The sequence below is a fragment of the Poromitra crassiceps genome, assembly GCF_964638095.1.
Source record: "Poromitra crassiceps genome assembly, chromosome: 14".
NCBI classification, from domain to species: domain Eukaryota; kingdom Metazoa; phylum Chordata; class Actinopteri; order Beryciformes; family Melamphaidae; genus Poromitra; species Poromitra crassiceps.
Window position 1 is genome coordinate 852,655 of NC_139633.1, and position 14,076 is coordinate 866,730.

Below are 14,076 nucleotides of genomic sequence, written 5' to 3' on the forward strand. Positions count from 1 at the left end.
TTAATTTGAACCATTTGGAAATGTATTCTAAGTCTGAATTAGCCTTGGCCATAAGTACAGAGAAATCATGCGAAAATAATAAATTTGTATCATCTGCAAAAAGTACAGGAAATAAACAGGACATAACTGCAGACAGGTCATCAATATAAATAAGAAACAAAAGTGGTCCAAGAATTGATCCCTTTGGGACCCCACAGGTTAAAGTAGAATACTCTGAGGAAAATCCATTAACATTGACAAACTGTTGTCGATTATGAATATAATTGTTGAGCCATTTATAGGTAGTTCCAGAAAATCCATAATGTAGCAGCTTTTGCAGTAAGATGTCATAATTAACTGTGTCAAAGGCTTTGGATAAATCGAGAAATATTCCTAAGGCATATTCATTTTTATTAAAGGCATTGTGAATTTTGTCAACTAGCTGAAGTATAGCCATTTCTGTGGAATGCTTTTTCCTAAATCCATATTGATGTTCATACAGAATGTCCCATTCTAAAAAAACATAACAAAGGAAGAAAAACATAAGAACCACAAACATCTACAAAAACACACAAAATACAAAATAAACAAACAGATTCACTCAAAACATAACCCCCCTCCCCGCAGGTGTATGTATGTTTTTTTGTCTGAGCCTGTTTGTTCCCTATGTGCTGAAAATTGTAAAATAAAATATACGGTATATATAAAAAATAAAAAATAAATCATGCAAAAACCCCTGTTCAACAAAGTGTTAAGAAGAAGAACTGGACGGACAAACCCGTCTTTATTTGTCACACGAACACACCCAACACACACACACACCCATGCTGACGGTGGCTGGTGAAACAGTCTCTGCATTTATCCTATCCAGGCTTGTCCTTCCTCCAGGGGTCAGGCCCAGGAGCACTTGATTTACCTGTTTAGTATCTCTTTCTATCATTGACTTACCTGTTTAGTATCTCTTTCTATCATTGATTTACCCTTTCCAACCTTAGTTTCTCTAATTGTTGCTACTACGACACAGTGATCACTGACATCATTAGCAAATACTCCCACTGCTGAGAATGTATGTGGAGCATTGGTCAAGATCAGGTCTATTAGAGATCATTTATTAGGAAATTAGGCCACGTAGGGCTATCAACAATCTGTGACACATTTAGTTGTAGAAAGGACAATTTCTATTAGGTACTAATAAAGGCAATAAATATGATGTATTTATGACATTATTTGCTAAGAGGAGGATGAAGAGTTAAAGACAGCGACCTGATCACAGCTGTCATGCGTGGCAGGTGTGGCATGTAAAGCTGCTCCTGAATGTAGTTGAGTTGACTGTGGCAGGGCGTGGACATGACACTGGAGCCAACCTGGACTTAGACTCATTTCTCCAACAGATCTCAGTGCGTTCAGATCCACAGACAAAATTCTGGAGGTATGGCGTTTCAACATTTCAGGAGATTTTTTCCTGTCCTGTTGGCGGTCTCGGTCTGCATCACGCTTTACATGCTGTCATGGGAATATATATCAGAAACGATCAAGTAAGTTGTTGAAAGATTGTAATCAGTGTTCATTTGTGGTGGGGTCTTATGGAGACAAACAACTTGATAGAGGCGAAGACAGCATGGAGGGTGGGTGACATGGAAGTTAGGGATGTTAGGTATCAGACACTTCTGCCAATGTACTTAATAAAGGCACTGTAGCTGCCCACTGCTTTTAAGTAGCTAGGATCAATCAAATACAGATAAAGGCTCAAATGATAGTTTTTGTTCCTTTTAAACAGACAAATGCGTAGTAGATGTTTTTTACCTTGACAGTTTCCACTGACATCTGCAGTCTTCCTCAGAAGCGTCAAATGACAGCTGTGACATGTCAACAGCTGTTTTGAGCAGACGTGGCCGGCCTGGCAGATCTGACAGATCTGCCAGGCCGGCCATGCCCCCCCGTCCGATGTCCTCTGGAGAAGAGAGTCCCAGGTGTGTGAGAGCATGTATGCTCCCTCATCCCTGTTGGCCCACCTCCTGATTTCGACGGCCTCCTTAATCCCGCGTTTGTGTTTATTGATCTCCGATCCAATGATCTGGACTTGCTGGTCCCAGTCCATGATATGATTGTGTCTTTTGCAGTGGTCTGATATTGCTGACTTTAGGTTTTCTTGTTCTGCTTTTTCTTTTGGTGTTCTTGTGAGTCGTCCTGCTGCTTCCTTTTCGCATTCCTTTTGATGTTCTTCCTGTTTCTCCAATGTAGGCTATGTTTTGTTACATGACCCGCATGGTATTTCGTAAATTATGTTGCACTTTTTTGTCCGGTTCTATCTTGTCTTTGGGTGAACTAGAAGTTTGTAGTTTTGTATGTTTTACTGCTGTGTTTATTTTGTGTGTTTTTTTCATGATCCTTTGTATTGGTTCTGTTATTGTATCGTTTTATCTGGTACAGATAAAACAATGACATGCAACTCAAAGGAGAATTTCGGTTTTTTACACCACGGTCCTCATTTCCAGCTTAAAATATGATGTTTTACTCACTGAAATATGTTTGGCTTCATTCGGATGCCCACGGAAGATTTTGAGCTCCGAGTAGTCTCCTCAAACAGGCTATAACGAGAGCCTGCGGCCAGTGCGGGGCATGCTGCATGCGCTCTCTAAATTACACTTTTTCTGTAAGATCACGGTTCATTATGGTTGTAAATATAATTATTTAGCTAATAGCTAGAAGCTAAGCTAACAACAACACAGCAGTCGGCGTTGATCTGGCCCGGATGGGGTTACAGTGCGTATCTTCCCCCTTCTGTGGTTTCTCTGAAGAAGTGTGGTTCGGGTTCGGTGAGTAAAACATCATATTTTAAGCTGGAAATGAGGACCGTGGTGTAAAAAACCGAAATTCTCCTTTAACATAAGTTAATACTCATGGCACTTTTATCTTATCCTATAGCTTTTAAATGTATAGTTATCAAACCTCTGCTCATGCTCAATTTTCTAAAATGTATCCAGGGGGTGATGGAAGTAACATATTAAAAATAACATGGGGATGGATTTGCAAATAAATATATATATATATATATATATATTTAAGGTTTACAAGTAGCACATAAAATAAAGGAAGATGATTAACTTAAACAAAAAAATGTTTTTTAATTAAATAAATAAATGGTTAAAGTAAAAAGGCAGCTAAATAAGCCAATTTAATTATTACAATAAACAATCAAAGTAGGATTAGACAAAAATAGAACTAACACACCTATAGAAGAGAGTCAGGTTAGCGATTCTGGTACACAACAACGACAACTGGAGTTCTATTATATTAAGCCCCAAAGTTGCCAACTGGCCCACTGGCTGTCTGTGTGGCTCTCCAGCTTGTTGACTGTGAGGGTGGGTAGGCTACACCTGGGCACTCCTGCACAGGTGTACTGTATGTCTGCCTCTCCAGCTCTAAAAACACACATGCACACGCACGCACACACACACACACACACACACACACACACACACACACACACACACACACACTAGCTTTCACAACCTTGGGGTCGCATGGTATTCAAATAGGGTCACTTGACATTTCTAGTAATTGATTAATACAAGTAATAATTATTATTATTATTATGGATGCCAGGCATTATGAATTCGGGTTGTCCGTCCATCCATCCGATGTTCGTTAACACGATATCTGAGGAACGCCTTGATGGAATTTAATCAAATTTGCCTCAAATGTCGACTTAGACTCAAGGATGAACTGATTAGATTTTGGTGGTCAAAGGTCAAAGTTCAAGGTCACTGTCACCTCATGAACCCCCTTCCCAAGTTCGTTAACGCAATATCTCAGAAACGCCTTGACGGATTTATTTTCCAATTGGGCTCAAACGTCGACTTGGACGCAAGGATGAAGTGATTAGATTTTGGTGGTCAAAGGTCAAAGTTCAAGGTCACTGTCACACCTCACGAACGCCATTCCCAAGTTCGTTAACGCAATATCTCAGGAACGCCTTGACGGAATTTCTTCCAATTTGACTCAAACGTCGACTTGGACGAAAGGATGAACTGATTACTGTAGATTTTGGTTATCAAAAGTCAAGGTCACTGTGACCTCTCGAATGCCATTTTTAAGCTCGTTAATGCAATATCTCAGGAACGCCTTGATAGAATTTCTTCGAATTTGCCTCCGACGTCCACTTGGACTCAAGGGTGAACTGATTTTTGTGGTCAAAGGTCAAAGTTCAAGGTCACTGTGACCTCACGACCGCTCATTTCATGCTCGTTAACGTAATATCTCAGGAACGCCTTGACAGAATTTCATCAGATTTACCTCAAACGTCCAAGGAGGTGGTTAAAGGTCAAAGTTCAAGGTCACTGTGACCTTACGAACCCCCATTTCCAAGCTCCTTAACGTGATATCCCACTCAATATCTCAGGAACGCCTTGACGGAATTTCTTCCAATTTGGCTGAAACGTCGACTTGGACTCAAGGATGAACTGATTACATTTTGGTGGTCAAAGGTCAAGGTTACTGTGCCATTTTCAAGCTCGGTAACGTCATATCTCAGTAACACCTTGACGGAATTTCTTCACATTTGGCTCAAATATCAAAGTCTGGACAGACATGGATGTCGATTGCTCACTTTTTGGCGGAGGCATATATCCGCGGTGCGGTCGTTTATGGTATATTCCTATGCTTCGTATAATGTCTCTATGTTTATGTTGTTCCCTATCTGAGTGTGAGCAACTGTAGCATGACTCAATTTCCCCTCTGGGATTAATAAAGTGATTCTGAATCTTCTGATTCTGAAATGTAAATATTCATAATTGTCATGGAGCCATAATGTGTGACCCCCTGTGAGGGGTCTGGTTCTCAAAATAGGATCAAGCTCGTGTCTAGTCAATCCAAACCTCGCCACAACAACACAGAACTGACGGAGCAACAGGGTATCTTACAGGAAATCAATAAACGGGAGGTTGGCTTACCTTGGGACAGGCCGGGGCGGCGTCACTCCGCATCAGTGGACAGCTCAAGCCTGGGTGTGGAAGCTAGTTACACACAGCTTCCCTTCAATAGGTTAGGGGACGCTATTATAAAGAATATATCAAACACACAGTCACATCCATACGTGAAATCAGAGGAAAAATGACTAGAGAATGGGGCAACAGGGAATCTATGGCTTTCTTCAAAACACCAGCTAAGAGAGAGCCTGCGCACCTGAAATGCCACGGCTATAAACCCTAAGCCAACTCCCACTTCCTGTCTACCACGGTGCTCCGTCACAAGTCACATGACACAACTAATTAGGGGGTATCTGACAATAGATCTCTATCACATATCACCCTGTGACACCCCCTTATTAATAGAAAAGTATTTCTTCAGTAGGCAGGTGGCCTGTTTAGATATGCTGCAGGAACTGAGCTGTAGGCCTGTTAGTGGGCTCTGTGTTAACCAGATTTCGCTCATACATGTATCTGTAGCCTACTTAGCTCTTTTTACATTTTCATTATTCATTGTTTAATTTGAGCCATTGTTTGTTGAGCATTAATTTGCAGCCTTGTAAATACAAGCTCACCTGTACATATCCTAACCTGGCAAAATAAAATCCTCACATTGTGGACAAATCTGTGGCTCATCCTGGATATTCTACCTCTGGATGCCATCCACAATCATATACTGTACATGAAATAGCCTAAATGTGGTCTAAACAGGGGCGGAGCGATCCCTCTCAGTCCAGAGGGGATGGACCATTGTCAGTGGGCCCCTACTCGGTGGCACCCGCAATAAAAATTTGCCTTTTTTTGCATATTTCCATGGCTGTCACAGACAGCAGCTCCTGTCACACACACACACACACACACACACACACACACACACACACACACACACACACACACACACACACACACACACCAACAACAACAACACAGCGCATGGACAGTGTCATGGAGTTATCATTATAACAGTCACCTTCTGATATTCAAGCAGCACAAATGCTATTAGGCTATTGTTGCATAAACCATCATCGGCACAATGGATTATACCAATCATTTGCTCAAACAAATGAATACAGTTTGACATTCCCATGCATACAGCATTGTCATACAGACACACAGCCATATAGTCAAGCAACACATAGCCTAATAAATAACCAACACAAGGCTATTGCAAGCCTGCCCAATCCGACTGTCACCCATAGACTCAGTAGGCTTGCCATCAGCCCCATTCCTATCGCTGATAAACCTGCTAGTAGGTTGGAATGGCTGTTATCAAACAACTTTATATTTAGGCAAATAAAATGTCTATCTAACTTATTAAAAAAAATAACATTTCTATCCTCCCGTCTTCTCAACTGTCCCAACTCCCAGGCTAGGTAAATGCAGTCAGCAACACATCTGACTAAAGTGTGTAGGCTACAATAACACAGAACAGATAGGTTGCTGATATGGGATTCATGGCTTCTGTTCAGATATGAAACACATGGCATGTTTGTGCCTTCCAACCATAGCATTAAAGTTAGTCAGACTTTTCTAGTAGCACAATGTACTAATAGCTTATACTGAAGTACAGCCAGGTAGTAGGCTACATTACTGGTTCATTTGAACAAAACATTAGGAACAAGAGCAGCTTATGGAATTTATAAATGTCCTTTGTAACAGCAGTGTAGAGACTAAATATCTACAAATGACATCTCAAAGACAGGATGCTGTTGAGAAATAATTTTGAGGCTGTCTTCAATTGTGCCAAAACAACATTGGAGAGCTTTCTGCAAAGAAGATGCAGGCCCACTGTTGCATTAATATTGGTATCGTATTTTATGGTTAAGTAGTCTATTTGCATGCCATTGGTATTGTTATTATTTTTTACTGGGAATAGCTACTCACGCATCTCTCGGCCTGCAGTAGTGTTTGAAGTTAAGTGAAGTTAACGAGCAGCTGTGTGCAAGCCATGCGCTCTCTCTCCCTCCCCCGCTCTCTCTCATGTCTTATTTCTCTCTCCGTCTCTGTCTCTGTACCTCTGTCTCTCTCTCTCTTTATTTATCTCTCCATCTCTATCTGTCTCAGTCTCTTGCTCTCGCTCTCGCTCTCTGTCTCCGTCTCTCTTTCTCTCTCTCTCCCTGTCTATCTGCCTTGGTCTCTCACGTTCTATCTCGCCTAAAGTCAATCAGTCCCATGTTTACAGACATGTACAGTTGCTTAGAATAAAGGATATTTGACTAAAATTGTGCATCTCTCTGTCAAGTTTCCAATTCAGATGGACTCTTATCTCAGGGGAAACCGAACACAGAGAGAGTTCAGATGAAAACGACAACTACACCCCAGCTGCTGTGCTGAACGCGACAAACCAAACCAAAGCCATCTCTGATGCCATGAAAACGCACCTTCAGCTGACAACTGGTCAGCCGGTCAAGATTGCCGGCACCACTCCATCTGGAGCTGCAGCTTCCCTCCAGGAGACTCCCATGCCTCTCCTCTTCAGAAAGGACTTTAAGAAGCTGCCTCAGTGGGATTTTGACGATGTGTATAACCTGGATACCCAACCCAGACAGACAGTAAGCAGACAATAGAGAGCCCCAGGAACGAGTCCGGAAATCATCGATGCTAACAGCCCTGGTTCTTCACAGTTTTCGCCTATGGGAGTTTTGAATGGGTTTTTGGCGCGATGCTTCTAATAATCTCTCTGGGCAACGCTGGCTTAATCAAACGCAAACCAGTGTTTAGTAACATCATCTTCACACACGAGGACCACTTTTATGAGTTTTGAAGCTTTTATGTGCCGTTAAAAGGGCGGCTAGCTAGCAAAGGGCTAAATGAGACTACACTTTTGAGTCGATGGAGATATACAGTATACGTCAATAACGTCACCACTCAAAGGACGAACACGGAAATTCTCTTTCCCTCACCTGGTTCAGCCCGTTCAGCCCGGGGTAATCAGTGCACATCAACAACAGTCCAGGTTGAGTGCTGACGTGACGTGGAAGCCTATGCGACAGTGTGTAGTTCTGGATTAGCTTAGCTCGAGCTTTTTCCTTCTAGGGCTCGCATTTACGCTACAAAACTCATGAAAGTGGTCCTCATGTGTGAAGATTATCCCGCTGAACCTTGGTTCGCGTTTGATTAAACTTGCGTTGCCCACAGACATTATTTGAAGCATCGCGCCAAAAACCCATTCAAAAATCCCATAGACAGAAACAGTGAAGAACCAGGAAGTTCGGGACTTCCGCATTCAGCCTACAAAAATACGTCATCCCTGGGGCTCTCTATAGCAAGACCCTTGTATCATTAAAACATGGGAATGGGTAGCCTCAGAATTCGACTACTCATTGGTTTCACTCAATCATAGTCTCACAGAAGGACCCTGTATTTTCATTGTGGGCTGCATTCGCAAAGGCCCTACTTTTTCATACATGTAGCAATCACAATAAAACAGTGCTTGCCTTACACACAACGTTGTCCATTGAGTCGGGCTATTCATGTTCTTGAATATTGCGTAGTTTTCAATTCCGAGCCATTTCTGTCATGCCAGAGGCTGTGATTTCTGTTCTTCTAGATGTGTAATGACGGGTTTCCACCCGTAGCCACAGCAGACAGGGCGCTATTTCCCTGGGAAGCGGAAGAACAACAATGGCCATTTTCAATGGAAATGACAGGCAGAGACAGCCTCTGGTATGACAAAAAATAGCTCAGAATTGGAAACGACACAATATTTAAGAACACGAATAGCCTGGTTCAGCGGACAATAACCTTGTGTTTAAGGCAAGTACTGTTTTATTGTGATTGCTACATGTATGTAAAAGTAGGGCCTTTGCGAATGCAGCACACAGTGAAAATACGGGGTCCTTATGTGAGACTATGATTGAGTGAAACAAATGAGTAGTTGAATTCCGAGGCTAGGGAATAAACAAGGCTGATATCTTCTGACAAAGTGCTTGTGTGGTGTGACCTGCTTATATTTGTTTTTCAGCTGTCCTCTGTAACCCTCACCCTCTGTAACCCTCACCACCCTCTGTAACCCTCACTCTCTGTAACCCTCACTCTCTGTAACCCTCTGTAACCCTCACCCTCTGCCTGTGTAACCCTCACCCTCTGTAACCCTCACCACCCTCTGTAACCCTCACCATCTGTAACCCTCACCCTCTGTAACCCTCACCACCCTCTGTAACCCTCACCCTCTGTAACCCTCTGCCTCTGTACCCCTCACCCTCTGTAACCCTCTGCCTCTGTAACCCTCTGCCTCTGTACCCCTCACCCTCTGTAACCCTCTGCCTCTGTACCCCTCACCCTCTGTAACCCTCTGCCTCTGTAACCCTCTGCCTCTGTAACCCTCACCCTCTGTAAACCTCACCACCCTCTGTAACCCTCACCCTCTGTAACCCTCTGCCTCTGTACCCCTCACCCTCTGTAACCCTCTGCCTCTGTAACCCTCTGCCTCTGTAACCCTCACCCTCTGTAACCCTCACCCTCTGTAACCCTCTGCCTCTGTAACCCTCTGCCTCTGTAACCCTCTGCCTCTGTAACCCTCTGCCTCTGTAACCCTCACCCTCTGTAACCCTCACCTCTGCCTCTGTAACCCTCTGCCTCTGTAACCCTCACTCTCTGTAACCCTCACCCTCTGTAACCCTCACCCTCTGTAACCCTCTGCCTCTGTAACCCTCACCCTCTGTAACCCTCACCCTCTGCCTCTGTAACCCTCACCCTCTGTAACCCTCACCACTCTCTGTAACCCTCACCCTCTGCCTCTGTAACCCTCACCCTCTGTAACCCTCACCTCTGCCTCTTCCTTCAATCAGTCACTGAAACAAACTGCATTTATGTGACGATTGACCCATCCTCTCTTTCTCCACTGCATGGAGCTCTCTCAAACAATCAATATAGGTTTAACCAAAAAATTAGTATGATGACACATTTTCTAATCTCAATGTTTGCCTGTTAGATTCATGTATTATACTGTATTTTCTTTGCCACTGTCAGACCTGTCCCCAGTCTCTGCAGAAGAGTGAGGATCCCAGCTTCAAGCAGGCTTTCATGCCCAACGTGCCTCTGTTCATGCACAAAGACAATCTCAACATGAGCGAGTGGAACAGACTTTCCCATTTCAACAACCCCTTTGGTTTCATGCAGTACAGCCACGATGGTACGTGTGTGTGTGTGTGTGTGTGTGTGTGTGTGTGTGTGTGTGTGTTTGTTTGTTTGTTGTGTGTGTCTGCAAATTGCAGTATTGCATAGTTTTTTGGATTAGCCTGGATACAGGCTTTAGAATCAGTCACTGCACATGTTGTTATATGAGATGTGGTGGGGAGTTGCATAGTGCAAAGTGAATGGGAGAGGTATGTGGGGGTAATTATCGCGCATTCGCGATGGCATTCAGAGCCAGACCTCTGTGTGGCGGACATCCAGAGAGGGTCTCCCCGCTCCCAGTAGCCGGAGAAGGCTGTTTTCTTGTAAATATGTAATTTGTGGTCTTCAATGTATGAAAAACTGTAAACAAAACATGAAAATTCAAGTATAGTCGCTTTTTTTTGCAATTTGAAAAAGTAGAGGTAAAGTGGGCAGAGATATCTCGACATCAACATTCTCCAACCAAGGATTAGGAGAAAGCTGGCATCATGGGGATGCAGCATGGACATAAACACTGAGGGTGAACCATGACTGACCATACTGTTCATATACAGGAATCTGATGTTCATATAGATAAAATGTTATGTGGCCACGCCCCCACAGGTCTGAGAAATGATTTGAGCAGCCAGATTAGCTGTATTTGAGCTCTGTTTTGTGAATGTTTTTTTAAACTCATATTTGGGTGGGTAATTAATATGATGGTCAGCTGTGATATACTATTAAAATTGGGTAACCCTTCCTTTTACAGTCCGGTAATTACCGGGTAATTACGCGGTAACTACCAGGTAATTACCTATTTACTGGGTAATTACCTGGTAATTCCCAGGTAAATACCCAGTAAATATCAGGGAGTTCCCTGGTAGTTACCGGGTAGTTGCCTGGTAATTACTAGATATTTCCCTGACAACTGCCAGGTATTTACTTGGTAATTACCTGGTATTTACCTAGTAATTATAGATTACACATTGTAAACCTCCGCTATCACCCATCAATTTGTCTAAATGTGACCTGTTAGTGTAATTACCAGGTAAATACCCAGTAAATAACAGGTTGTTACCGGTAATGACTAGATATTTCCCTGACAACTACCGGTACCAGGTATTTACTTGGTAATTACCTGGTATTTACCCAGTAATGATAGATTACACATTGTAAACCTCCAGGTAATTACCCGGTAACTACCTAGTAAATATGACCTTATTATTACCTTACTAAATATTAATTACCGGACTGTAAGAGGAAGGGTTACCAAAAATGTATATTTGCGACTGGGTTGCTAGAGGCTTAAAACTGTGTGTCTGCGCAGTTTTTTTTATTTAAAGAGGAACTAAACCCCACCTAAATCGGTGGTGAAGCCTGACACCTAATGGTGAAAAGCAGGGTACTGCTGGTCTTTGTGCCAGGGTTGCGGTTTATGTATTAATTTATGTTTTGCGTGGCTTTGCAGAAGTGAAGGCAGTTTCGGATTTGATCCCCAAGCCGAAGGAGCCACTGCTCCTCCCCAGAGGTGACGGCTGTGTGCGCTGTGCTGTGGTGGGCAATGGTGGGATCCTCAACGGCTCTGGCATGGGGAAGGAGATAGACGCACACGATTATGTGTTTCGGTAAGATGGGCACAGAATACTACGCTCTAAAGCAGTGCTTCCCAACCTTTTTTGTCTTATGTATATACCCCTTGAGCTCTTTTTCCATGTCAAGAGTACCCCCTCACTCATGCGTGTTGATGATTACAAGTAAATCCATACAAAATATGTTTCACCGAACTGGAAAAACTTTCCTCCCCAGTGAGCAGGATGACAATGTAAGAGATAATGAGACATACCTCTGTAACAATATGCCTATGAAAATAAGTTTTGCAAACGCATGTTAGGCTACTAGCTAGTAGTTACTGTAGCACTAATAATTAGTCCACAGTTGGAGCGTTTCGCTCATGCCATTTTAGCTGTGTGCCCAGAGTGCGCTCTGCTGCACCGAGTGTAGAGGTCTGAATAACCGAAGGGCACGAACGTCCAGTTAGTATTTACAAATTTAGTGTTTTTGCGAAACACTTACTTATGAGTAACGACTAAAAAAGGATGTTAAATTGATGCTGTAGCTTCCTATTTTGACCGATTTGAAAAATGTCAAATGATTTGTGCTTCGCTCAGCTGGTACTTAAGTGCTGTAAAGGAAATTATAAAATTCCATTGTGGATTAATGGTTGAATGTAAGAAGAAAAATCTGTGAGTGTTCCAACGCTTTGCATTGTGGGACACAGTAGGCGAGGTAGAGTGGTCGGATGGATACTGGAGATTTTTAAATAGAAAATGCAGGCGACCCCAAGGTTGGGAAGCAGTGAAGTAATTGGCAGCGCTGTGCATGTGGCATCTACTTGTTGAATGGGGATTTAAATCCCTTAGGCCCCATATAACTGGAAGAGAGTGTGACTTTGGCATGCTACCCCCATGCAACCGGAAGAGCGTGTGACTTTGGCATGCCATGCAACCGGAAGAGAGTGTGACTTTGGCATGTTACCCCCATGCAACCGGAAGAGAGTGTGACTTTGGCATGCTATGCTACCCCCATGCAACCGGAAGAGAGCGTGACTTTGGCATGCTATGCTACCCCCATGCAACCGGAAGAGAGTGTGACTTTGGCATGCTATGCTACCCCCATGCAACCGGAAGAGAGCGTGACTTTGGCATGTTACCCCCATGCAACCGGAAGAGAGTGTGACTTTGGCATGCTATGCTACCCCCATGCAACCGGAAGAGAGCGTGACTTTGGCATGCTATGCTACCCCCATGCAACCAGAAGAGAGTGTGACTTTGGCATGCTACCCCGATGCAACCGGAAGAGAGTGGGACTTTGGCATGCTACCCCCATGCAACAGGAAGAGAGTGTGACTTTGGCATGTTACCCCCATGCAACCGGAAGAGAGTGTGACTTTGGCATGCTATGCTACCCCCATGCAACCGGAAGAGAGTGTGACTTTGGCATGCTATGCTACCCCCATGCAACCGGAAGAGAGCGTGACTTTGGCATGCTACTACAGCCCTTGATTTTGTCAAACCAGCTGAGCAAGTTTGATGACAAGGCACCCATTTTGACTGATGCAAGGATAACAAGGCTAATCCTTCCAAAGCAACAGAAATACCAGGAGAACTAGCTCCAACTCATCTTACATTTGCGGTGACATAGGCTAATGCGACAAAAACTATGGTCAATCAGGTTCTTTCCCATTGTCAGATAGCCTACATGTACAGTAGGTGTTAAGATATCCATCTCTCAGATAAATGTTCATCTTTGGGGAAATCCTGAAAACCCACTTTTATAACTTATCTCCTTTTTTAGAGCATACATAGCCTGGTGGTTTGTCATTAGCCATTAGCCGTGCTATTGTTTGCTTCCGCTTTCCAAATCCAGAAACCAGCTAAACCTGACCTACCATACTGCAAATTAACCAATTCAACAGTCTCATACTGCATACTATGGAAAGCAGTTACATACTGGCTGCACACTCCGTTCGTTGGTAGTAGGTTGGTATGTACTGTAGTTGGTGGTTCCGAATACAGCCCATGTCTAGGTCCTCCATTGACCAAACCAAACATATTGTAACAGGGGAGGTGCTCTTCACCACGAACAAAGAAGATATAATTGGACCTATTCACAGTACCAGAACATATGGGTGTATTTGGCATGTAATGCAGCTCTGTGATCTCTCTCTCTCTCTCTCTCTCTCTCTCTCTCTCTCTCTCTCTCTCTCTCTCTCTCTCTCTCTCTCTCTCCCCAATCGCTCATGTCAGATGAACGCCCACCAAGAGCCAGGTCTGCTCAAGGTTTCTTCCTCGTTTAAACGGGTCTTTCCTTGCTGCCGTTGCCAAACTTGTTTCAATTGCCACATGACCTTGCAGTAAAATCGTCAGTGCATGTGAGAATTGTCTCAACTGTTGGGTCTGAAATAAAGAGCCTGGGGCCCTATCTTCACAAAAGCAGTACTTTAGCTTTTAACGCTGTGCGCAATGCAAATTGG

At 43.4% G+C, this 14,076-nt stretch overlaps 1 protein-coding gene across 1 annotated transcript in view; it reads left to right on the forward strand.

Moving 5' to 3' along the window:
* Nucleotides 1-1,377: 1,377 nt before the first annotated feature.
* Nucleotides 1,378-14,076, forward strand: part of LOC310789569 (alpha-N-acetylgalactosaminide alpha-2,6-sialyltransferase 1-like) — an 18,658-nt gene continuing 5,959 nt past the window's right edge. The window contains exons 1-4 of the mRNA XM_083651211.1: nucleotides 1,378-1,514; nucleotides 7,189-7,498; nucleotides 9,918-10,080; nucleotides 11,512-11,668. Coding sequence (XP_083507337.1) covers nucleotides 1,411-1,514; nucleotides 7,189-7,498; nucleotides 9,918-10,080; nucleotides 11,512-11,668 — 734 coding nt within the window. The 5' untranslated portion in view covers nucleotides 1,378-1,410. The remainder of the gene's footprint in view (nucleotides 1,515-7,188; nucleotides 7,499-9,917; nucleotides 10,081-11,511; nucleotides 11,669-14,076) is intronic.